Source organism: Myripristis murdjan, chromosome 21 (genome assembly GCF_902150065.1).
Source record: "Myripristis murdjan chromosome 21, fMyrMur1.1, whole genome shotgun sequence".
Classification (NCBI taxonomy): Eukaryota; Metazoa; Chordata; class Actinopteri; order Holocentriformes; family Holocentridae; genus Myripristis; species Myripristis murdjan.
Window position 1 is genome coordinate 13,065,001 of NC_044000.1, and position 26,973 is coordinate 13,091,973.

At 42.0% G+C, this 26,973-nt stretch overlaps 1 protein-coding gene across 3 annotated transcripts in view; it reads right to left on the reverse strand.

The window, feature by feature from the left end:
* Positions 1-26,973, reverse strand: part of LOC115379838 (partitioning defective 3 homolog B-like) — a 283,828-nt gene that overhangs the window by 182,031 nt on the left and 74,824 nt on the right. For all 3 annotated transcript variants that reach the window (XM_030080760.1, XM_030080759.1, XM_030080758.1), the window contains exon 4: positions 22,629-22,720. In XM_030080760.1, the coding sequence (XP_029936620.1) occupies positions 22,629-22,720 (92 nt within the window). The remainder of the gene's footprint in view (positions 1-22,628; positions 22,721-26,973) is intronic.

Here is a 26,973-nt window from a genome sequence, read left to right on the forward strand (position 1 = left end):
AGTCATAAACAACGACCACTCATACATTAATTGGAAAGTCTTATGTTACTGTGTGAATGTCTCATTTAATAGCTGCATGCTCAATGAATTCACTTTAACACACTACCGCCCACCTCACTCACCTCACTCTTTGAACAGAAACATATTAAATATAATGGCTAACAATGTCTCTCACTCGACATGTTAAATGCTTATTTCTTCTATTAAGGCAAATGAATTTTCTCCATCCTTCGTATTAACTTCTCAATAACATAAATAGCACTGCACCATTAAACCTGGGCAATCATAGTATCAAAGACTTACAGTATTATTCTACCAGCATAATTGTATCATTTCATCCATATAATGCACTGAATGGAATTGTAGAGCCATAGGCCATGGTTACACCTGTCTTTTCAATGTGACCCGGCACATTCAATCACGCCAGGAACCATTAACTGTCAAGTGTTTATGCTTTCGGGACCGAGCCAGGCCACATGGTGATCTGAAATCCACGTTTAAGTGGCCTGGCCCACAGTGCTATCGGATCTCAGGTGTATGTGGACATTTACCTGAGATCCGATAATCCGATAACGATGTTCCTAGATATTACAAGGAACTTCATTATTTATATCAGACCCTCACTGACATCACCTCCCACTAGCTTCCACATTCTGCAAAGATCCCTGCCACAATCAGGGATCAATGAAGAGGGGAAAAAAATGTTGTTCTGTCAATATGTTTTGGGTAAATTTACACCTGGACATGCGGCTTAGTGCTGTCTGTATAAAATTCAAATCAAGACATAGCACAGCAAGGTATTGTGGAGGAAATTCTGACCTTGAATGAGTCTCAACATTGTAGGGAGTAACAAGATAAGAAAGCTCGGAATGAACAACAATACTCAACATCACCCAGAAAGCACTATCCCTATAAAACTTTGAATTATTGGTTTAGCCATTAGATGCATTTCGTTTTAACACAAAAACTCACTATGCCTCTTGTAGTAGCCCTGTATTCTGTGCACCCATGTCCTCAGTTGAACTTACTGTACAAGCCCAGCATTACGTGCACCGATATCCTCAGTTGAACTCATCGTACAAGCCCAGCCTTACGTGCGCTCATGTCCTCAGTTGCACTCGCTTAGTAAACTTTACATGACCCCACAGTTTGAATCGAAGCCGAGGCACGTGCCTGGCACGCGTTGGGCGGCATCACATTTGAAGTAAGGGCCAGACACGTAGTTCGGCCAACTTAAAACATGCACGTGCCTGGCACGCGTTGGGCGGCATCACACTTGAAGCAAGTGCCAGACACGTAGCTCGGCCTACTTGAAACACCCTACTACATGGGTTGAAGCCAAACAGCTGCACATCAGAGACAACTTGCGGCCACTCAGAAAGTCCCTAACCCCCCAGTTGGTATTATGTAAGCACCGGCACCCTTATGATCTCCCAGCTAGCATGACGTAAGGTGCCGCACTCCTTATGATCTTGAATGCTGACTTGCCAAGTTTTACACTATAAAAACAGAAGTTGAAACAAAGAAAGTCAGTCGTTTTGTCTATGCTGCACGACTCCCTGTTTGTTTGATTTGAGATCTCAAACGCAAATAAACTTGTATGCTCGAAACTCTGCCTGATTCAAGACTCTATTTTTGAAGACTTCAAGACTCTTTAATGGTGTTTTTGGTACGAAGCTAAAGAGAATTTTTGCAGCCAATCTGGCCTGATCTGGACGAGAACTCATCCACATCATTTGGCGTAGCCAGCCAGGAGGTGACGGGACCTGCGACCTTGGGGGGCGACCTGCATCTCAGAGACACCAGGTGCGCACCAAAAATAAGGTAAGGCAGACCTTTTTCTGCTTAATTCTGAGTGTGTCTGAGTGCAGGAAGTCCGCCCAGGTTAAAGGTAATCCTCCCTCTTCCAAAAGAACCTAGTACTAAATTTAATAGTGTCAAAAAGTAACAAAATAAAGGCAGAGTTAAGAGCACGCATGTGTGTTGCATGTACTTGTTGTATGTTGTATGTATATGTTGTCTGCTTAACCATGGTGATGTAAGAATGAAAGGTATTGTGTTGCAGTTATTAATTATATGGTGGTTATTGGTTTGTCTAACGTTTGGAAGTGGACTGTTGTGGTTGACAATAGAGGCGAGCAGACAGGAAAGAGGGTTCTGGTAAGTGAAAGAGGGGTTCTGGTAAGTGAAAGAGGGTTCTGGTAAGTGAAAGAGGGTTCTGGTAAGTGAAAGAGGGGTTCTGGTAAGGGAAAATAACAGTGTAAGAGGAGATAACTATAGAAGAGAGAGAGTAGAAAAGAATTACAAAGAGGGTTCTGGTGTGTGTAAATGATAGCATAGGAGGAGTGTGGGAAAGAAAAGGGTTAAGAAAGTGTTGAGAAGAATTAAGAGAATTAAGTTAAAATAAGTTATGGAAGTTGTGTGAGGAGTGAGTGTGTGCTGCCTGGAGAAGACTAGAGAAGCTAAAAGACAGGGTGTATGTGTGTGTGTGTGTGTGAGTGTGTGTGTGAATTTAAAGGGCCCTACTAAGCAGTGTGCATGTGTGACGATTGGAGAGAAGAGGTAAAAATATAGAAAGAGTGTGTGAGTGAGTATCATAGCTGTGCCGTCTTGAGAAAGAGGGACGACGAGAAAAAGACTCTTTTCTGTTATTCCTACTTAGGGAGAGTAGGTTTAGCAGTTGCAAGTTTTTGCCAGACTCTATATGGAGTAGGGGGCTGGCAGGACTTTGTTTGCTGCAGATTCCGTGAGAGAGAAGGAGCTGGCAGCGGAAAATCCCCACTGACCTTAAATGTGGCAGTGTGTGTGTCTGTGTGTGTGAAATTTGTAGGATAGCTGTGCCGTCTTGAGAAAGAGGGACGACGAGAAAAAGACTCTTTTCCGTTATTCCTACTTAGGGAGAGTAGGTTTAGCGGTTACAAGGTTTTGCCAGACTCTATATGGAGTAGGAGGCTGGCAGGACTTTGTTTGCTGCAGACTCTGTGTGAGAAAAGGAGCTGGCAACGGAAAATCCCCACTGACCTTAAATGTGGCAGTGTATGTGTGTGTGTGTGTGTGTGTGTGAAATTTGTAGGATAGTGTAATGCCGTCTTGACGAAGAGAAAACAGGCCTAAGTGTGATTCAGTCTGGACGAAGAGAAAACTGGTTAAGGAGGACAGTAAGCCTCCGTGAGTCCGTCCGGACGAAGAGAAAATAAGTTGAGGACAGTAATCCTCAGCGCAATCCCGTCTGGACGAAGAGAAAACAGGCCTAATTGTAATTCCGTCTGGACGAAGAGAAAACAAGTATACTAACATCAAAAGACAGATAAGCGCTATAGGGTAAGGACATTAATAAATGAGGGATATAGTGTGTCCCATTAATAAGTGAGGGATATAGTGTGTCCCATTAATAAGTGAGGGATATAGTGTGTCCCATTAATAAGTGAGGGATATAGTGTGTCCCGTTAATAAGTGAGGGATATAGTGTGTCCCATTAATAAATGAGGGATATAGTGTGTCCCATTAATAAGTGAGGGATATAGTGTGTCCCATTATTTGCATCAATAAATAGGGGATATAGTGTGTCCCATTATTTGCATTAAAAAATGAGGGATATAATGTGTCCCATTATTAAGATAATAACAATATATACATACATAACAACCAGCTGGTCATAAACCTTGTATAAATTTGTACAGTGCTTGTAAAATAAAGCTTCGAGAGTAGTCCAAAGTAGCATAAATCATTTTTTTTCTTCTCCTCTTTTTCTTGTAGCATGTACTAAGAAGTAAATTGAGTATAAAAACTGGAAATATAATGAATAGACTGATCATTTATTTGAAGGTTTGAGCTCTTATTGTGTAAAAAAGAATAAAAGACCAGTTTTAATTAAAGCAGAAATAGACTGTTTGCATATTTTGTTGGAACAAACATTCCATAGTAAGAGTAGCGGAGTGTCTGACTGGCGCATCTGGTGTAGGGAGTGAGTGGCTGGGGCAGCCAAGGTCAACTACGGGGAGGCATTCTGTCTGGAACACACAAGTAACAGACAAGAGATAGACACAGAAGTGTAAGAACTCCTTTCTGGCTGGAAGGGATTTAATAAGACTCGCAGGGGGGGCTGAGCAGTGGTGAACTCTGCAGTCAAATAATTTAAAACTGTGAAAAAATTGACTCTTAATCTCATCAAAATAGAAGTTAATTTTCCCTTAGTGCTGGGAAAAATCATACGTGGGTTGTGGACAGTGCAAACCTGTATTATAGAACGTTTGTGGGCATATTTTACAAAACCTGCTACACCTTCATTCAAAACTTTCCTGAGTGTCTCTGAAGGCTACCAAATCACCACATAAATAACTATTTTAAGTAATTCCTGGTTGTGTGCTATTGCTATCCCCAGAAAGTTAAAGTGAGAGACAGAGGAATTTGGTGGTTGACAAAATTATAGGATAAGAAAGACAGTTTAACCCTAATCAAGGTAATAAATATAAAAATCAGGAATTACTGCTAAGGCAATATTAGGGCCAATACACCCCAAATTGAATAACGGATGAAGTGATAGATTGCTTGATTGATTGGTTGGTTGGTTGATTGATTGATTGGTTAATTGATTGGTTGATTGATTGATTGATTGGTTAATTGATTGATTGGTTAATTGATTGGTTGGTTGGTTGATTGATTGATTGATTGATTGATTGATTGATTGATTGATTGATTGATTGATTGATTGATTGATTGCTTTTGAAAAAAAAAAAAAAAAAAAAAAAACTTGACGCTGGGCCAGAAATTTTAAGACAACAATTTAATAGTGCATTACAGGGGAATATGGGGATGGGTCTAGGAAAGGAACAAATGGGGCCTGCTGAGGGCAAGGAGGAAACCCCTGAGCAATTTATTATAAATAATCATCCTCAAGAAAAAACCCAAATTGTACAGAGTATGCAAAATTGGCATGAAAAAACAACAGGAGAAGAACTGAAGGAGGAAAAAGACTTGGAAAAGAGAGAATCTGTAACCTTGAAAAAACCCAAGGAAAGGGCCCTCACTGCTCCCACTCTGCCCACACCCAAAGCAGCACAACATCCAGGGCCCGTCATTCCATTCAATTGGCTGAATCCAGCTCCACCGCCCTATCAGACCATGACAAATGAACAGCAGCGGAGGAGACAGCACCACCGCCAGAGCAGAGGCCAACCCCGACCAGGGTTTCAGAAAGCCCAATCCCAACCAATGCTGAACACTACATCCTCTGGAAGAGAGTGTTGGGGATGTGGACGGTACGGCCATTTTCAACGAGAGTGCCCCCACCAACAGCGACAGCAATCTCAACCACACCAGCAACCACAATATCAGCAACAGCCAGCAGATGCACATTACCAGCAGCAGCATATGCTTTATCCACACCAAGGAGATGTCCCTAGTTGGGACTAGGGGTGCCCAGAGAAGCCTGAGGGAGAGACAATGTTACCTGTGTTATCATTACAACCACATGAAGAACCCACCATTCCTGTAGAAATACAGGGCCAGTCACATTCCTTTACGGTGGGTTCAGGGGCAACATACACTTGTATCGGGAAGAGTGGCTCCCATCTCCCCCTCTCCAACATGTCAGTAAAAGCCGTAGACTTCTCTGGGAAAGTGCAAATAATTCCATTCACAGAGCCACTCCCCATACGCATTGACAACAAAACCATCGTTGCATCCGTCCTCTACTCCATTGACACTCCTGTCAATCTGGTGGGAAGAGACTTGTTATGTCACCTAAGAGCAAACTAAAACGACGTCCAGACCAGAAGTAACAGGAACAAAGAAAAAGGGAGTGGACCAAGATAAGATGGCGCCAGCCTATGAGGCGGAGACTGAATCCGATAACCAGTCCCGAAAACAGCCAATCAGGTGATACTACGCAGATTGTGAGCCGTCCTACAAGAAAGACAGACAAGCCTACATAGCAAATGAATGAGCTGACAACATGTCAGCTGAGCTGTTGCGAGGAGGAGCTGTGACCTCACACACCAAGAGGGATGGACACCTGCACCCTTCAGCAAAATGAGCGACATGATGAAATAATGCAGGCTGGGACACAACAGAGCCATTTCTCATGCATATAAATAATAAAAACTGCAGTTGACCCAATAGAGCTGTCAATCTGTTGGGGCGGGACGCACTGTGTCTCCTTGAAAACAACCATCATTTGCACTCCTCAGGATCTACGTGTTCACATTCCTGACAATCAACTTACAGCTGTTAAACTCATGATGATGCAAAAAGTTGAGAAAATAACACAGCCAGTGTTTTGCTGGTTTCGCCTCACAGGCCCAACATCAGCTCTTTATCAGCGGTGGAGGAGACGGGAGGCTTGGATCAAAGCCAAGATGGGAGAAGGCTTTGAGCCTTGCTTGCCTCGTCATTGCACACTTAACACTTACAAAGCATGTTAGAAAGAATTAATCAACAAAAAGAGACTATTTTTTCATCAGCTGTAGCATTTACATAGGGCCAGCCCCAGTGTTCATTCTTCCTTCTCAGCTGCAAGAATGGTTTCCGATTCTGGATTCAATCCCTCATGTATCATTATTATCCAAGGGAAATTCTGAATCTCATGACCTTGGTCCCATGATGAAGGCAGCAGTTGCAATACATGACTGTAAAAAGACTAATGACCCTCAAATTTATGTGGCTGTAAAAAAAAAAAAAAAAAGCCACAATGATGCTGCTGAATCCGGAACAGGCATCTCTCTTGAATCAGGTGCCCTCATAAGTGCGGTTCAGACACAAAACATATGGGTTTTATCAAATCTGGCATACAACTGGCATACAATCACCTCATGAAAAACAATATCTACTCACACAAAAGGCCATAGACTCTATCAGACCCATCATTCCAGACCTAATGGAGGCTGGGGTCTTGATAAATAAAAAATAAAAAGTAGTCCCTGCAACACACCAATTTTGGCCAATACCAAAATCACATGCTGATGGTTATCGATTGGTACATGATTTGAGAGCTGTAAATACCATTGTTGCTGCTGAAACCCCAATTGTTCCTGACCCGTACACATTATTGTTTAACATTCCACTAGACACAACATGGTACATCATGATTGATTTATACTCTGCATATTTTAGTGTACCACTCCATCCAGACTCACAGTATTTGTTTGCTTTCACATATGAGGGACAGCAATATACATACACCAGACTTCCACAAGGGTTTCTCCACAGTCCAGCAATGTTCAATAAAGTGTTGGCTGAAGACAAGCAGCATCTGAATGTGCCCAGTACAGTTATTCAGTACATGGATAATCTGTTGATTTGTAGTTCTACCAAAAAACAATGTGAGAAAGATTCTGTGGAAGTACTAACAGTCTTGGCAAAGGGGGGTCACAAAGTCAGCAAAGACAAACTCCAATTTTGTCAGCCACAGGTAGAATACCTAGGAAGATTGTTACATGGAAACAAGAGACTGATTGCACCATCACAGATTAAAGCAGTAACAACTGCTCCAAAACCTGACACAGTTGGTCAAATGTTGACCTTTTTGGGGATGGCAGGATACAGCAGACCATGGATTTGTGACTATGCACTAAAAACTGCTCCTTTGCGAGCTTTGATTAAAGTTGCAGGCCAAATGAATGGAGCAGCCAAATTGAGTTGGACAGAAGATGCGGAAGCTGCCTTTGAAGCTCTCAAAAGTGACATGCAGTCAGCCCCAGCATTGGGGAATCCAAATTATGGTAAGCCTTTTCATCTTTATGTGGCAGAGAAATCAGGATATGCTACAGCAGTCCTGATGCAAGACACGCCCACAGGTAAGCAAGCTTTGGCTTACTATAGCACCAAATTGGATAACATTGAAGCAGGACTGCCACCCTGCTATCAGGGATTGGCAGCGGCTGCATTTGCCTTTCAACGAGCCTCATCTTTGACCATGGGGCATCCAGTGATTCTTTACACATCTCACCAATTACATGCGCTGCTCACAAGTCCGCGTTTTGTTTTGACCCAAGCTCGACGCACAGGCTATGAAGTTATCCTAGCAGCACCTGAATTAACTATCAACAGGTGCAATTCCATCAATCCAGCCACAAAGATGATGTTGCCTGATGATGGTACTCCTCATGATTGTGTTAAAACTACAGATGAGTTTTTAAAAGCACGTGATGACTTGTACAGTGAACCAATAACCGCAGATATGACTTTGTTTGTAGATGGTTCCTGTTTCAGAGATGCCACAGGTATGCATGCAGGATATGGCATTGTGCAGTTGAACCCTGACGGTTCATTCACCGCTGTTCAGACATCCTATGTGACTCAGCCTTGTTCAGCCCAAATGGCAGAATTGAAAGCGCTCACAGCAGCATGTCAGTTGGCTTCGGGTAAGAAACTCAATGTTTACACTGACTCAGACTATGCTTTTGGAGTGTGCCATTTCTTTGGTAACATATGGAAACAGAAAGGGTTTTGCAGGTCAGACGGTACCCAAATCAAGCATGGTGAAATCATCTCCAAACTGCTGAAGTGCTCTTCAGTTGCCCTCAGCAGTGGCTGTCTTGAGATGTCGTGCTCATCGAAAAGATACCTCTCTCGTCACACAAGGCAATAATTTGGCAGATGAAGCAGCAAAAAAGGTGGCAATGCAACAGCCCTATCAGGGTGATGAAGCCGATACAACGACGGTACTGCAACAGTCCGTCATGTGTCCCATCTTAGTAGAAGCTGATTTGGCTCCTTTGATGTCTATGACATCATTAATTCAAGTCCAAGCCAGGGCTTCACCAGAAGAACGATCAGTCTGGCTCAAAAGGGGAGCAGTCAAAAATACTCTGGATGGCCCACAACAGGGCCTTTGGCGAAGTAGCCAAGGACATTTTGTGCTACCTGTTGCATTGTTGCGCTGTGCAATTCAGAATGCGCATGGTCGAGACCATTGCGCAAGGGGGGAGGTCATAAGGCGTCTGCAAGCAGTCTGGTGGTCGCCTTTTTTGGCAGCCACGGTAGATAGAGTGTTGCATGAGTGTGATGTGTGTGCTAAATACAACACCAGGAAGGCCTTCTCGGCTCCCATTGCGCACATTCCTCCGCCGGATGGGCCATTCAGACATCTAATGATTGACTACATAGACATGACTCAAAGAATTGGAAAACTGAGGTATGTCTTGGTGGTTATTTGCCGGTTCAGTAGGTGGATTGAAGCATCCCCTACAAGCAGTCCAGATGCTAGCTCAGTAGCTAAGTTTCTATGTAGGGAAGTCTTCCCAAGATTTGGCATCCCAGATACCCTTAGCTCTGATAATGGACCACATTTTGTTGCAGTAACATTCCAAGCAACGCTGAAAATGCCGGGAATCAAGCAGAAGTTTGGTTGTGTGTACCATCCCCAGTGACAAGGACAAGTTGAAAGAGCTAATAAGACCTTGAAATAAAAGCTAGCTAAAATACTAGCAGATATTGTGGAAGGAAGGAAGTTGAACTGGGAGCAAGCTTTGCCGTTGGCTCTAATGTCTATGAGAATGAGTACTAACAGGCTTACGCATCTAACACTGCATGAAATGCTCACGGGTCGGCCCATGCTTGTGCCTTATCTTAGAGGTCCCTACGAGGGACCAGCGTTTGAGCAACTGGAAGGCGAGCTGCAAAGCTACCTCCAACATCTGACCTATATCCATAAAGAAACATTTTCACAGGTGAAAGGAGCCACAGGGGAACGGAACGCTGAAATCCCAGGAGAAAAGCAGACAATCGAGCCAGGCGACCTTGTGTACATCCGTGTCTTCAAGAGAAAAAAGTTTGGAACCCAGGCGAGAAGGGCCATACAAGGTTGTCTTAGCTACCCCACTGCGCTCAAGATTGAAGGTAAACCCTTTTGGTACCATCTTAAGCATTGCTGTAGAGCAGAAGATCCAGAAAGAATTCTGACAGCATATAGTAGGCGAGCTCCAACTAACCAGCCGGAAGGGGATGACGATGCCACCAGAACCAGAACAGGCCCAATCTGGTGATGACGAGGTCGCCCCACAGGAAACAGAACAAGACACCAAAGGGGACGGAGACTCCTCCCCGCAGGGAATTAGGAGATCACCACGGTTGGAAGGAACAGCAGGCAGCAGCCATGTCTGTAGCGCACCAACCCCACCTAGAGCCTCCATTAGTGGTAGTCATGAAGGTTTTCATAGTAATGGGGTTGCCAGACTATCCACAGAAGACCATCCAGTTACAGCAGCAGAAAAGAGGAAGGGCAGGAAGGAGAAGAGTAGCGTCAGGGTGAAAGACCCGGCTAACACATAAAATTATCATGCATTGCTTACGTTGCGGTTCATTAGACCATGATGCTAATTATCTGTTTTGACCAGCACTACTAAAAAAACTGTTAAGAATGTGGTCGGAGAGGCCATTATCTAAAAATGTGCAGGAAACTCAAAAGGCCTTATGAGCCAGGAAAATTAGAACCATGGAAAATGTCCACGAGATTTTTAACTGGCATCACAAAATGGGGCCTATTTTCTGGCCTGCTAAGAAAATGCACCCCAGACCTAATACATGTTGGAGACAGACCTGCTCATTGCTGTTACACTCACTGATTAAAGTAGCATGGACCAGATGCAAACATAGGCCGGGGTTATCATTTTCTATAGGAACCTGGCTAACAATTTTAGTAGACAATCTATCTATCTGCACTCATATTATTAATAAATGCCCTTGTACTAAAATACCAATTTTACTCAAACCTCAATCACCTTATCCTTACCGGTCTTGGGATAAGAAAGGAAAACCGTTTATGATATGACAGAATTTCCCTGGTTGGGATCAATAAAGTATATCTATCTATCTATCTAGATGGTCAATATAATAAATATTTGGATTCAGAGGGGGTAGGGGGATTTCCTAGGACTAAGGAAGCGTTTGACAAATGGCTCAGGTGGATTAGGAAGACAGATCAGGTGTTTAAGTTTAGACAAGAGCTGCATGAAGAGCAGTATGAAGACTACTCCTCCAGTTTGGAGGAGCAATAAGCTGTTTAACTAAGACTGTGCTTTGTTTTGCCAGAGGACATGGCTGATGGAGATCAGAGCTCTTGGGAACCAAGGGTGGGCCCAACACCACCATGCGTGCCAGTTTCACTTACAGGAGATCCGCAGCAGCCAAGTTCGCCACACCAGCTGCTCACCCTGCTCCCTGTTTCGTCGGAACCTCATCCACCAGCCGCACCAGGACCTGGTCTAGGCCTTTACCCTCCATTACCGACACCAGCCACCAGCAGAACCAACGCCCAGTGGAACCTGGCGAGATTTATGCCAAGGAGCTACGCACCCTACCAGTCATTGTCCTGGCAGAATCAACTGAGTGAACGCCCAGGGACGGAGGTCCCAGTACCCCCGCCACTCTCTTCTTTCAGATCCAATGAATTATACGAGCACCAGAGCTGGTTCAACCCCTTAGCTCCACAACCCCATGCTATCACAGCTGAGCAGCCTGGACCTGCCAGGCTCTACATGGGAGATCGCAGGGAGCCAAAGGACAACCTAGACATGGAAAGTCTTGCCTCTCTTGCCTCTCCAATTTCATTTTGCTCAACCCCAAGCCAATCTGCTCCACCAAATTCCCCTAGTCCTGTCACGAAAAATAGTAGTTCTTCCCACATTTCCTCTACCACCCCAACCCAATGGATGTGCCCCAAACCTCCTACAAGAATGATGCAGCTTATGTAACCCAGAATCATGCCACCATGTCATACAATGAGTTTCGTTTTTGGGTACCAAATGCACCAGAGCAGGAGGCAGCTCTGGCAACGTCCATGACACTTGTGTCATCACAAAGTCACTATCAGCGCGAGTGTCGCATTGATCAGGAGGTACTTGAGGAGATTGCCCACTTAAGGAAACAAAATGAAGAGCTCAATCAACGAATTGCAGAGCTCAACCAACAAAATGCAGAGTTCGACCAACAACTCATAGAGCTCAACCAACGACATGCAATGCTCAGTGAGCGTTTGAGCATTTACCAACGGCTGAGAGGATCGTCGATAGGCAGGTTTAATACCGTCTACGCAGACTAGAATGTTCAGACCGAATGCTGTTTCTGCACTGCTGGAACATGTAGAATGTAGATGTACCACTGTATTTTGCTGAGTACTGTCGGAACATGCATAAAGGGCTATTTACATCTTATTATTGATAAAAAAGGGAACCTATACTGTGTTTTATTACTATGGCAGTATATGTATACGATTGGTTTCATTATTATGGCACTATATGCATTTTATTGGTTTTATTATAATGGCATTATATGTACTACTGAGTGCCTTGTTTTACTATTCAGTATTATCTTTATAGTGTTTTAGTTTATGTTTACTATATTACTGTGTGTTTAAGCTACGTATAACCATATTATCCAAAGCTACGTATAACCATATTATCTTCATATAATATACCTTATGTTTTTGATGGTAGCTACACTGTAAGAGATGCTACTGATTTTGAATAACCATTGGTACAACATTGATATAATCACTGGAATTCTTTTGCGTACACTGGAAGTAATGATTTAACTGGAACGGTTTTTATGATGGTGTGACTTTTAGTCACAAAGGGGGGACATGTGGAGGAAATTCTGACCTTGAATGAGTCTCAACATTGTAGGGAGTAACAAGATAAGAAAGCTCGGAATGAACAACAATACTCAACATCACCCAGAAAGCACTATCCCTATAAAACTTTGAATTATTGGTTTAGCCATTAGATGCATTTCGTTTTAACACAAAAACTCACTATGCCTCTTGTAGTAGCCCTGTATTCTGTGCACCCATGTCCTCAGTTGAACTTACTGTACAAGCCCAGCATTACGTGCACCGATATCCTCAGTTGAACTCATCGTACAAGCCCAGCCTTACGTGCGCTCATGTCCTCAGTTGCACTCGCTTAGTAAACTTTACATGACCCCACAGTTTGAATCGAAGCCGAGGCACGTGCCTGGCACGCGTTGGGCGGCATCACATTTGAAGTAAGGGCCAGACACGTAGTTCGGCCAACTTAAAACATGCACGTGCCTGGCACGCGTTGGGCGGCATCACACTTGAAGCAAGTGCCAGACACGTAGCTCGGCCTACTTGAAACACCCTACTACATGGGTTGAAGCCAAACAGCTGCACATCAGAGACAACTTGCGGCCACTCAGAAAGTCCCTAACCCCCCAGTTGGTATTATGTAAGCACCGGCACCCTTATGATCTCCCAGCTAGCATGACGTAAGGTGCCGCACTCCTTATGATCTTGAATGCTGACTTGCCAAGTTTTACACTATAAAAACAGAAGTTGAAACAAAGAAAGTCAGTCGTTTTGTCTATGCTGCACGACTCCCTGTTTGTTTGATTTGAGATCTCAAACGCAAATAAACTTGTATGCTCGAAACTCTGCCTGATTCAAGACTCTATTTTTGAAGACTTCAAGACTCTTTAATGGTGTTTTTGGTACGAAGCTAAAGAGAATTTTTGCAGCCAATCTGGCCTGATCTGGACGAGAACTCATCCACATCAGTATTTCAAACCATTTTAAACCATGACCACACAGAAGTGGAAGTCGCTAGATGATACTAAATACTACATTTTTAAATACTTTCTCCAACTAGGCTACTGTATATCACTGCACGAGGTGGAGGATATCACGTATATCAACTATGGTCTCATTTGCTTTTACGGCACTTATACTAAAGCATCCCATTTCATCTGAAGAATATTTACTGATATTTACTTTAATTGTGGAATCCAAAACTGAGATACACAATTACACACTATTAAATGTGCAGTACCAATACAACAAATGAGGCATGAGAGGTTGTCGGTCTGATGAACATTCAATGAATGCTCAAGCCATGTTAAGAATTTGCAGATGTTAGTCCCATGGCCTTGGCTCAATCAATACCTGTGAGCAGGAATGACTCCCAAAAATAAGGAAAACCAGAAGCAGCTTTAAAATTTGAACTCAATGATGGATGGCCTTTCCTTGAATAATGGTATGTATAATAAATGGGCCCAAGCATATATTCTTTCCAGTCCAATCTAATAATTGCTAAAAGTGGATAAAAAAAGACTGAACTATTAGTGATATTATTAATTACTGAATAACCAATCAAGCTAAGTGTTCCCTGAAAATGTCTCTAGAGTGAGCATGATGAATTGATGGGAATGCACATTGGAAAGTGTGTGTGTGTGTGTGTGTGTGTGTGTGTGTGTGTAATGAATGCAAGTTAATCCATGTTGGAATATCTGTGTGGTCTACATCTTACAGCCCATTCCTTTGCATGTTTTTTTTTTTTTTTTTTTTTTTTTTACATAGACAGACAGACTTGCAGATGTGGCAGTTTTTCCCTTTCAAAGCACACAGTGTTAGAAATTGAGAACTTTCAACAACTTCTTTATCATTTTTTCTTCCAAAATTCAACATAAAATCAACAAGATATTTCACACCAACCCATTGCTTTACTCAAACCTCAACACTGAGGCCCAGTGTATGTAACAAGAAAACTCTCGTATGATCTATGTTTCTTTTGCTTATTGCATGTCAGATTTATTTGACATGTTTAATGAGCAAGAGATCGGTTCTTAAGAAGCACACAGAGGAATTAGGAATAAGCACACTGAGGCACATGAAAGCTGTAAGCACACATTAACACACAGCCCAGCTTACATGTACACAGACAGATATACAAACTTGTCACACAAATATACATGCAGGTTGATGAATGTGTGCAAAGACTAACACCAAGAGACACGTGTGAGTATGCACTCGCTCACACACACACACACACACACACACACACACACACACACACACACACATCAGGTGTAGCATGATAAATAAGTGCTGTGTTGCCTTATTAGCCCCAGCAGGATTCCTGGCAAGAGAAAATAGTCCCAGCCTAATTAACACACTGTAACTAACCTGTAACCCTGTATGCATGTGTGTGTGAGAGAGAGAGTGAGGGTGTGTGAGAGAGACAGAGAGAGAGAAAGAGAGAGAAAGAGAACAAGTGTGTTTGTGGCCCATGCTCACTTGTGCCTGGCATTTAGAAGGGAAGCGCTCCACCAGTAAATCTTTTTGAATTGAAATTAAATAAAGAGAGGAGACAGAGAGAGTCAGAGAAAAGACAGAGACAGAAGAAAGACAGAGTAGCTGCAAAAGGAGTACTTTCCTCCCCCTACTGCTCTCCGCAAAAGGCCAAGTGACAATTTGAACAATTATCCAGAGCCATTACCTCCATCTGAACCTGTCTGGCTGAAAAAAGGGCCAGGCCCGTGTGTGTGTGTGTGTGTGCGTCAGCGAGAGAGAGAGCAAGAGAAATGTATGAGGAATGTATGAGGATGTATGAGGAAGAGAGGCAGTCAGGGAGAGAGAGAGAAGTCCTTTATTTACAGTAGTCAGAGTGTCACAGAGTCATTTACCACTCCAGCACTCCTGTGGCTGTTATTAGAGCACAGCAGGTCAGGGGAGAGAGAGAGGAAAGGTGTGCACTCTTGGAGAAAGCACCTGAGATCATCAAGCACAGAGAATTTTTGACATTTTTTGTAATGACTCCTCTGAACCATGTAATTTCTACATCTCCATTGTGAACATAGTCTCCCCCTCTATCTCTCCCTGTCTACCCCTTCACTTTCTCAAATCATCTGCTCATCAAAAAGCTGCTGCAACCTCAGACTGGAGATTTCTTAATGAATCAGCCAACGATGAAGCTATCAAGATGGCAGTGAAACGCTGGTTAATAGACCCTCACCAAATTTCAGCTGAATACAGCCACTCACTTGTGGCCAAAGAAACTGAAGTCAATACTGTCAATACAAGCCAAGTAGCCGGAGTGACAGAGTCATTTTTGGCACAGTCTTTGGCTTCTCTCCCTTCAGAGAGACTGCAGCATCTCTGGCTTTAGTCATTAGCCAACTTCTCCACTTAGCCTCAGCTGCTGAACTTGAATTAACTGGATGGACATTAAGACAAGGAAATAAACTGTATCCAGACTGGGATCATAAATCGTTTCGAAAGCAGGCTCATTCGCTTTTCTGCCATTTCTCTGAAGGATGTGCAATGGAAATATGTGCTCTGAGTGTCTGATTGACAGCCACTGTATGTGACTGAAAACATGTAATAAGTAATAAGCATGTAATTTGTCGGTATTTGATTGGCTTGTAGCCATTTGCCTCCAGCACTTCCAATCCTAATCAGCCACCCCAATCAGATTGGTTGATTGATAGGAAAAAAAGTTGTGTACAATTTTACAATTTTGCCCCGAAGATGGCAGACATCGACCCTAAAACATAAAAGAGAATGCTACCATATGTAGTAGTTCACTTAAAAAACATTAAATGAATTAGCGAGGGAACATTATGTTTGTTTGTTTGTTTGTTTTTTTAGGCGGATACCAATATCCTATATCATCTCATCCCATGACAGATGATATTAGATTTCAACATTCATAAACCTATGGGACAATGCTTTATCTTTCTATCTGCAATGGCTAAAAATGTATAGTTAATATCCCAGCTACATGCTGTCTTATTACTTCCACAGTCTAAACAAAATACTGCATACTTTTACAGAAATAGGGGATACCGTTACCAATATCAATACCAATATTGATACCAATACACATTTATCTTAGAATTAAAACAAACAAAAAAAAATGTAGGAGGAACATGGGTTATTTTTTTTTTTCAGACAGGTGTATCTGGAAAGAAAAAATTCTGCTTTATACTGCTCATTTTACAGTTGTATAAAAGTATACATTATGTAAAATTGCCAAGGATTGATTCAAGAGAGGACCCTTTACACTCAACTGACTGAAAACATGTAATTAATAATAAGCATATGTTTTGGTGGTTGAGTCTACAGTGTTTTTTGGGGGGGTTGGATGAGCTTCTCACTTAAACCAAGCCTTAGCAATTCTGCATAGAATACCTTTAAGAGACATAGTCTTAGAAAAAACGCTTGGCCAACATACAGTCTCTTCCTAAAATTAATAAATAACACAACTGAGAGTTAAGATGAAGCAAGACTTACATAATGGGAAGCTAAAATTCTTGGGCTGACATTTTCAGCCAGGTGAGAGGTGTAAAGTGGTTGAAGTCACTGAGGTATTTATTGCCTTACTGTGATGAAAAGGTTTTATGAGTCCCTCCATATAATGGCTTCAGTGAGACCCCATCATCGTTTTAGAGGGGTTGACCTGGAGGTTTCAAGTTCAAACATGGATGTGATGTGGACTAGAAAGAGGGATGAGTCAAATAAAGTACATTTTTTTAGTTCACTGGGTCAATTTGCACAGGGGTGAAGTGTCTTTGTTGGAGTCAAATCAGTTGAGAACAGATTTATGTGGGGATGTACAAGAAGCAAGTCTGAAATCTATTTTGGATAACTAACCGATTCTTGAAAGAGGGGTCCAACTTGATGGAAGTGCAGACCTAAGGTAAGACCAAACTGTTGTAAACATATACTGCTGTGTGTGATGTCCATCTAATACAGGAGTTCCTGGTATGGAACCCACACCAAAGCTTATATTAGTTTCACTTCAAGAGCAAAAATGTGGGTCCAAAATTGCAGGTCCCCAGAGAAAGAAGTTAGAACACCAGCAGTCCAGGCAAAGCTGTAACACAATGTGTTTGATGAGAGCAGAGAAACCTGAGGAGAGAGCATAAACTATCATAAAATGGAGATTGAATCTGCAGCTGGCATAGCTGAGATCACATACATACATGTAGGTATGCAGGCGCACACACACACACACACACACACACACACACACACACCCAGACTGGACAGGCCTAGTGTGTAAGTGACACCCAGTTATATTTCATACTGACAGGCACAGGAGTGATAGTGTGCAGTGAAAACAGAGCTAGGATGTAAGGAGTAGAAGGTGGGCTCAGAACAACATGATCCAAATTCCAAGGCATTGTCTCACATTTAGGAAACAGACAAGAGCAGATCAGGGTTTGCAGATTACATTTCTTGCTAATAACCATTTCCAGTGTGGCCAAACATACTTTAATTTGTGCCGAACCCTGATTTATTTAACTGCAGGTTTTAACCCAAAATCTATCACAGGGGATCACAACATAGTAAAAGCTGAATACTGTATGTTTAAAGGAGCGCTATGTAAAAGTGGGGATGAATGATTTAAGTCAGGAGTCAACTGACAAAAAATGTGCAATACCAAACTCTTAACAATCACGTTCTAGTCAGTTGTGTCTATAGGGTCCATACTTAAAGATGCACTATGCAAAACTGCCAAGGATAATGTGAAGCGAGGACCTCTAGACTTCTAGGGCCCTATCTTGTGCCACCCGCTACCCGCTGCCACTACCCGCTACCCGCAAATTGCGGATTTAGGAACTTCCGCTATCCCTAAACGGTATCTTGCGCCCACGCTACCCGCTATCCGTTATGCCGACTCCGTTATTTGCGCCTGGAGGTGTGTCCGTGGGCGTGTTTCATGCGCTATCCCTAAAGTTGCTATCTTGCGCACACACTTTAGGGATAGCGGATAGCGGGTGGTCAAGACCACCCGCTATCCGCTATCCCTAAAGTTAGGGCTGTTACGAGAGCGCGCCCAGACGGCTTCAACGCACGTCCCGACGGAGCCTCGTCACGCACACGGTCGGACTGATACCGGGATGCCGCCGGAATGGACTGAGTATATTACTCATATAGACTGTTTAGAGGAAAGACTGTTTTAATTGGACACTTACGCCAGCACGTTTTATTGTTTTATCATAAGCCAGCAGCTGTGCTATATTTTTATTTTTAACAGGCTATTTTATTTGCCCAATCTACCTTGTCAATAAATTAGTTTACACATAGTTCCACCTCTGCCTCTTGTGTGTGTGTGGTGTGGCCCGGGGATTTTACTCAGTCAGTACAACCTTGTGACACGTCCACTTGGACGCATGTGGCTCCACCTCCCGAATTAACTCGCCTATAATATAATATATAATATGTATATAAAGCCACCTTGCTTTAGCCTCAGTAGAACCCCTGAGAAAATCTACCTCCCTCTCTCCATCGCGGGTTTAGGATTTAGGATTTAGGATAGCGCAGCCTGTCCTTAAAGGCAATGGCACCTGGCACACTGATTGGTTTAACTGGCGTAACGCCCAAAACACGCCTATGCATAATATAGCGGGTAGCGCAGGTGTTTTGCGGATAGCGGGAGGTGCACAAGATAGCAACTTTTACGGGGGAACGCCTCTTGCGCAACCCTAAATCCGCACATAACGGGTTTAGGGAGTCTGGCACAAGATAGGGCCCCTAGAGTCTACATGGTTCTTATGATCCCACCAACTCACAGATAAATTATGTGCTTATCATACATTTTTGTGTAGTTATTCTAAAGGGTCCTCACTTAAATCAGCAGTTCTGCATAGTGTACCTTTAAATCATCCCTCATTAACTTTTCATAGTGGATCTTAAAAGTGTCCTGTGTTTATCCAATATAATTTGATGAAATGATGACCGGGTGTGTTGCTTTGCAGCACCTATATTAGTCATGAAAATATCCTCAGTGACTACAGATGTTATTACAACACAGTATGTGTTTCTCTCTCATTTGTTCCCTCTTCATCCTCACCCTCCCATCCCTGCCAAAACAACTTTACCTGTGGCCATCACACTTAGCAACTGTAACCAGAGAGACAGGCCACCTCTGAGAACCAATCACATGCCCCAGCAGAACTGAAATGTCCAAACAGGTTATCCTATGGGGAGTCCAGGGTCGGTAAGAAAGTCTGTTTGTGCAGTGGACAAACAAGAGGGAGCAAGGCTCACCAAGGGACTGAAAATGCCCAATAAGGATTCAACGAGGGAGTCGCTGTAACCAGTGAACTTGAGGGATTTGCAGTGTCCAAGAGTGGGTCTAGAGGGAATGTGTGTCTGTTTATGAGACACAACCACAAGCCATGAAAACAACATCACTTTGCATCCGGCAAGGTATATTGTGATAATAGTTATGAGTGAGTTTGCCCATATAAGCAAAAGAGTGTGTGTTTCCATCTGTGACTGAATTAAAAAAAAAAAAAAAAGACAATGAGTGAGATACGTCAGAAGGCAAAAACAGGATAGGAGCGGAGAGCAAAGAAGAGGAGAGGAGAGGTGAAAGAGTGAATAGGGGACGAAAGAGGCCAGTATTTCTGTCTTTAAGCAGAATAATAAAAAGTAAAAACTGTGTGGAGGATAATTGTATATTAGATACGAAAGTGGAGACTGAATGAGCAGGGAACAGATCAAGAAATCTAAGGGAAGAGATTACAGAGTAACGTCAGGAAAGAAAGGAGTTCATATTCAGTTCAGTCTGAGTTCAAATCATTGTAAAATGATGTCTGCGAAATTCACCGAGCTCTGAGCTTTAGTCCCTCTCACTGGCTACCTCTAAATGCTCCAAGCTCATAGTTTGACCAGTAATATGTTATTTAGTAGTCTTTCTGGATTGGAGTGGCTGAATGTATATGCAAATATGTGAATTCAATTTGTGCAACACTCCAGCATTCACAAAATGTTATAGTTGACACCGACCACACTCCCTAGAGACTCAGTGAGTTGAGTCCACAGAGTTTACACGGTGAAACGCTGATCATGTAGACTAAACTACAGAGAGTCCACAGGGATAGTGCACTGTGGCCATTTCATGACCGCTGCGGTGTTGAAAAAATTGTGGAGAGGGACACTGAGATAGCTAATGTTTTTGGCCATCAATAAACTTGTCCCATCTTTTCAATTTATCATTCATTTTTAGTATCAAGACTCAATTCAAGTGCAGGACAGACAGAGTACTCTTTGAGGGGACAGGGATCGGGCATAATGCTAAAAACCTACCAGAGTGTGCGCCATGGCTCGTACCACATATCAAGGCTGTGTCCTTACCACAGCAGCCCAGATTCAGTTCTAGCACAGAATTTGCTGCATGTCATTCCCTCTCTTCCCTGCCTTTCTTCTCCATCTCCACTGCCACAATACTATCAAATAAAGTTAAAATGCCAAAACAAAATCTTATAAATAATAAATAAATACTAAAAATACTGTTTTTCCCTATGTGCTTTAATTCCTCATTATCCTTATCCCTACATCTTTAGTTCTCTGGTAAAGTACTTTCTCTGGTGAAACAATTTCACTTCCTTTATCTCAAAAATGTAGCCACAAAACAAGGCTGACATCCAAATTTGAAGGGCAACTTTTTGTAAATGTCTAAACCCCAGACTGGGTGTGGAGGGGTGACAGGGGATAGGAAGAACTGAAGAAGGAAACCGACCGAAGGAAACCGAAAGTGAAGAGGTAGGCAATAAGCAAGTGCACATTTACAAAGCAATTTCGGGATTTACAAAATGCAGGTGTTTTGTTGTATCAGTACCATTGCAGAGAAACTGAGAGAGGGGGAATAGAACAAAAAAAAAGGAGAAGTGAGGAGAGTAGTAAGGAAGGGAGAAGAGGGGGACCTGATGGGGGTTGGTGACCTGATGAGGGTAAGGGGAAAGAAGCAAAATGTTTGCCCTCTGCCCCATGGAGAAAGGGAGGGAAAGAATGAAAAGCGAGTAAAAAGGAAGCAAGTCATCCATCTTCATTAGTGGAGTTTGATGTGACAAAGCGTGTCTGGATTAGAGAGAGCATGAAGACACAGGAACCGGCACTCACTCATCTCCCCATCCTGAAACACACACACACACACACACACACACACACACACACACACACACACACACAGAAAAATGCCGCAACTTACCAGTGATAATTATAACTACTAATCTTTTATTTTAATTATGCTACCATTTAATACCATTTTAAAATTGGTTGGTGTACCTAGTGAGACTTATTGTTAGTACATTTTACAGTCATGTGATATCCACAATAAAAGAGAACAGAAAACCGCCACCGAACACAAGTTGTTCAGTTACCAAATTACAGCACCATTCATCTGATACCTATGGAATGTTTCCATATGCTTGTCTCAAAGAAACAACACTCAACAATGATAAATTACAGTGTGTGTGCATGTGTGTGTGCATAGACCACAATCTAAAAAAAACTAACACAAACTAAAAACTTTTGTTTTCTAAAATGTGGACTTTAGGGAGTTTCATTTATCGATGCCATCAACTTATATTAAAAAACAATGACCTGTCTTGATCATAGGTGGGTGAGGTCGGGTCTCTTCTGTGGTAAATTCCTTCATAGGTGGGATAACAACAAGCAATAAAAGTAACAAGGAACATAAATAGTAAGCAAAAGTAAAATTAAAGTGTCTCTGTGAAAGAAATAAAACCTTTCTCCATGATGACTAAAATAAAATTTGCACAGTGGACTGATTCATATAGAAATATTTATAGATGTATGCAGTTTACAGATTTGCACATTTAAGATGTCACTAATAATTCACAGTCCTGTGCTAGAGCTTACTGTGAAAATCTGCAGAATGGGCAGAATGTACAAATGTGCAATGTTGCCGAATGCTTATTTATAAACATATTTATAGAGGGATCCTGATTTACAGAGCGAACACAGTCAACAAAGTAAATGTATTAATACATTATGAAAAAATAATGATTGTTAGAGTAATGTGTGTGAGTGTGAGTGTGTGTGTGTGTGGAGGGAGTGTGTGTATAGATCGGGGCCTTACCACAGTGGTGTCCTCAGGAAGGTGGGGCTCTGGCTCTGTTGGCTGGGGACCAAGGGCTGAATCACTGCTGCTCCTAACCAACAGGGGGGTGTCTGAGGGACACACATACACACACAAAAACAACACTATAAATGAGGTAGAAACTGAAATGTTTCTGTTACACTCTTCGGTGCCCCTTTTCCACTGCATGATACCAGCTCGAGTTGACTCGACCTAAGTCGCTACAAGTTCAAGCGACTGGTAGGGTTTTGCCGTGAGGGGGTACTATCTGTAATGGAAAACAAAATCCACTACCTTCCTGTAGAGACATCATTTCATTCAAAACACAAAAGTGCTGCTGCTTTTAGGAAAACTAAAGTGAATAACTTTATTATGGTGAAGGAAAACTGGTGTGAAGAAAGTATGAAAGTTCATCTTCACATTGTAGTGGAATAAATTCAAAGTGATGGCTGGATAAAAGGCCAGAAAAATGATATTGGAGATCTGTAATATGGCCGCTTGCTTCAAGAAACAACAGAAACATGAATATACATGTTATAGATATCATACTAAACATGGACAATCAATGGTATGATCCTTTAAGACCAGCTGCAAAGTGTCAGAAAGTATTCTGTTCCACCACGGAGACATATCGACATCTACAGCATGATGCAAAGTCCACCTCGGACACAGAGCGCCTGAAAAGAGAGCAAAACCTATAAAATGCCTCTTTAGGCGACCAACCAATGTGCAGCAGTAGTTCAGCAAACATGCAGTAAAAATTCTAGTGTGTTAAATTTTACTTGAATTTACACTGTCAGCGACAAAGTTAAAATCACAGTGTGCGCTGTATGGCTTCATAGACTGCAAATTACAATTCCTGTTTTGTTTGTGTCTCTAGCATGTGTGCATGAATTAAGCTGTGAGCTGAGAAACACTGGGTGATAGGCTCTGATAGGTTCCCAACTGGGCCGGGGTCAACCTGCTGTACTGTAAATCTCAAGATTTAAATAGAAACTTCCCTGGCTGACAACACTAATGCCAACTGCAACTTCTTATCAGACATATTCTTGATTTTTGATGGGTCAACGCTAGTTTGTTTCTTTATCTTTCTGCCCTCTGCTTTGCTTTTTTGAAAGGCTGCTTCTCCCACCCAGTACAGCAAATTATTTCAGCTCAAGGAGGTGTAGAACATGTCTTCATGTTGACTGTCAGCTGTAGTCTGTGCAGTGTGGTCATTAACAACTTTTATTGGGAGACATGAAGGGAGATTAAATAATCTGACAGTTGGCCTCTGCCAGTTCTAGTTTTTTTTAAATCGGCTTGATGGGTCCTGGTCCCATGGCTTTGTAAGAACTGCCTGTTGACTGAATGACTCATCTGCACAGAGGGCTGGGCAATATATCAATATATCAGTATTGTGATATGAGACTAGATATTGTCTGGGGCTTTGGCTATTATAATATTGTGATCTGAAATAAGTGTTGTCTTTTCTTAGTGTTGAAGCCTGCAACACAGTAAAAAGACTTTTTTTTATGACATTTTCTGAACTTATTAGACTGCTGTAGACTGTAGACTGAACACACATTTTGTTTTGCTTTGTTTCTACAATCTAGCTGGGAACTGACATCATCGTCAAAACAAAGAAAATCTTTCTGGAATGAGTCAAGCCACAGAAAATGTTGGATGGGTAACAGTCTGAAAATCAACATTTTTTTTTCTCAGTTATTGAAAAGCTTTGTAGATACCAGATTTCTGCAGAAGCACTCTGACAAAATGCCACTAAAGACCATTTTTGACCAACTGCACCAAACTAAGCTGGAGCAGCTTCAGTTGGAGAAAAATAACCTGAATTTGAGTGACAGCTTTGCTACAACTATGCAAAATTGGAACCAGAACTGAAACGGTTTGCTCTGACACATGGTAGGAATTGCCTGTCACATCTTGGTGGGATTCCTCATGCTAATCAAATTCTTAGGCTGCCAACTCAAGTGACTGACTTCAATTTCAGTTCCTAAGGCCAATTTCAAATACCCAAATAAAAACGTCCTGGAAAAAGGAAATCTAACATTTTATTCTGCTTGCGTTCCGTGAGGTTTCCGAAAGTTATATTTTTCGCTCTTGGGGGTTCTTTGTGTGGTTCGAGACAGTTTTCACTCAGATTTTTGGACCATTAGATGTTTAATTCCAAAGAAAGATAAAACTCCAACCATTACCAATTCAATATAGTATCTCCAAAGTCTAAAAGTTGAGGTAACTGAGGAAACAAGCTTTCTATTTCATGTTTTTTATCAGATTTACATTATTGTGCATTGGGTACGGTCACTACTGTTAAATTAGCCTTACTCCAATTACGTTGTTTTTTGAAGATACACTCCTCCTGCCCCTGTGAACTTAGATCTGCTCTCTCTCAGTCCTACTCGACATTATCGGACTCGCTCCCATTAGACTGTTAATGGAACAAGAGACAGAGCTTCAAGTAGGAAGGAGCCGGGGTGAGAAAACACTGAACTCCAAGACAGAGAAAAGGGACAAGGCAAAGATGGAGAGAACAGATAAAGAGGGAGAAGCACAGGCAGACAGTGGTGTGTAAAAGTAGCTGTGAAAGGTCACTGAGCATCTCTACTGCTTCAGATCCAACTGCCAATCTTTCTGACAAATACACAACATGCATACACACACACACACACACACACACACACACACACACACACACACACACACACACACACACACACACACAGAAAGAGAGGGGGGTGGGGGTGTCGGGGAGAGAAATGATCTAAGCTGTCTTGGTTGTGTTACAGTTATTTTGATGGAGTCACAGTTCAGCAACATTCATGTCTAATAATAATCTACTAGATGACAAGATACAGACCTTAAACTAGTCATGAAAAACAACTGAAAAGGAGCTTGTATGTCTTTCTGTACGTGTGCAAAAGTGAAGTGAGAGAAAAAACAGAGATTAAATAAGATAAGACATGTTTTGCGCTGTGGGAATGACAGAAATGAGCTTCCACCCAATCGTCACAATGTACCTGTGCCTGCCTAAAACTATCAGTCAAGAGGAGATCATCCAATGTGTCTTTTCAAAGGGAAGTAAGAACACGCTGACTGACAATCAATTTAACAAACAAACAACAGTTGAACACACAGAGAAACTCATTTCTGTGAAAACATTTTGCAGACTATTATATTAGTTCAGGACAGAGAGACAAACATCACAGTTTTAAAGATCTTTTGAAAGCTTTACTCGGAAGTGAATTCAACACGAATTTAGAAACTAAATTATTAGTTTAAGTTAATTCATTTTAACTTGTTTTAAACTTATATAGTCCTAAAATAGTTTTAAAAAAACTATGCATGCAAAGTAATTAATTCATGAGACATGGTGTTCATTTGTGTTTAGCAGATTCAAAATTTCATACTTTACTGCTGACATGGTTCTGTATTTATCATGTGAACATGCAACACCAAAAATATCTGTAATTGCATGGTGGGAAAAAAAAGATTAAAGCCTCTAACAACTGGATTTTTTAAAAGGCTTTTTCAGTCTTTTTAAGGACCCACGCATACCATGTGTGGGTTTGTGTTCTGTGAGAGATGATACCAAGAGTTTTCTTAAAAGCCAAGTAAAGTTTTCACTAAGTTGTCACAAAATGCAAATAAAGACATTGGTTTGACAAGGCAGCAATGTGCTTTGTGGAAGAAGGAACAGATGTGCTAATAGGAACACTATGACTCCAGACTGATAAACTCCATGGAAACTCACTGTCATTAAAAGTATATGCACACACGCAACAGGGAGGGGGAGAGAGAAAGAGACAGAGGGACAGAGAGAGAGAGAAAGAAAGGAGACAGATATGACAGCAATAAATACTGAATGTAATGATTTTTAATACTGCCTTAAAATTACCCATTAGATTCTCTTTAAATATGCACGATGTGAATGAAATCATTAATTGCGTCACTTAATCATCCAAACTCATCAGCCAAGATGTGCACATATGCATGCATGTATATACAGTCTGTCACCAGAAACCTCATTACTGAATGTGTATAGACGTGTTTGTGTTTGTGGGTGTGTGTGTATCTTTGCATGTGTCCATTAGGCCTGTAAGCAGCAGATTTGAGAGCCTGAATGTGTAAGAAGGTAATGTATGATCATTCTCTCTCCTCACATCAGTGAGCGTACAAGTCTTTGTGTGCCCAAATGGCCAATGCGAGGCTGATTTGAGGGGCCGTGTGTGTGCATGCCTGTGTGTGTGTACTTTAGGTAACATATGATGGTGTCTCTCTCTTCACATCTCATCAGCCAACTGCATAAAATCATCATTTAACAGAAGCTGATGGATGAAATGCACCA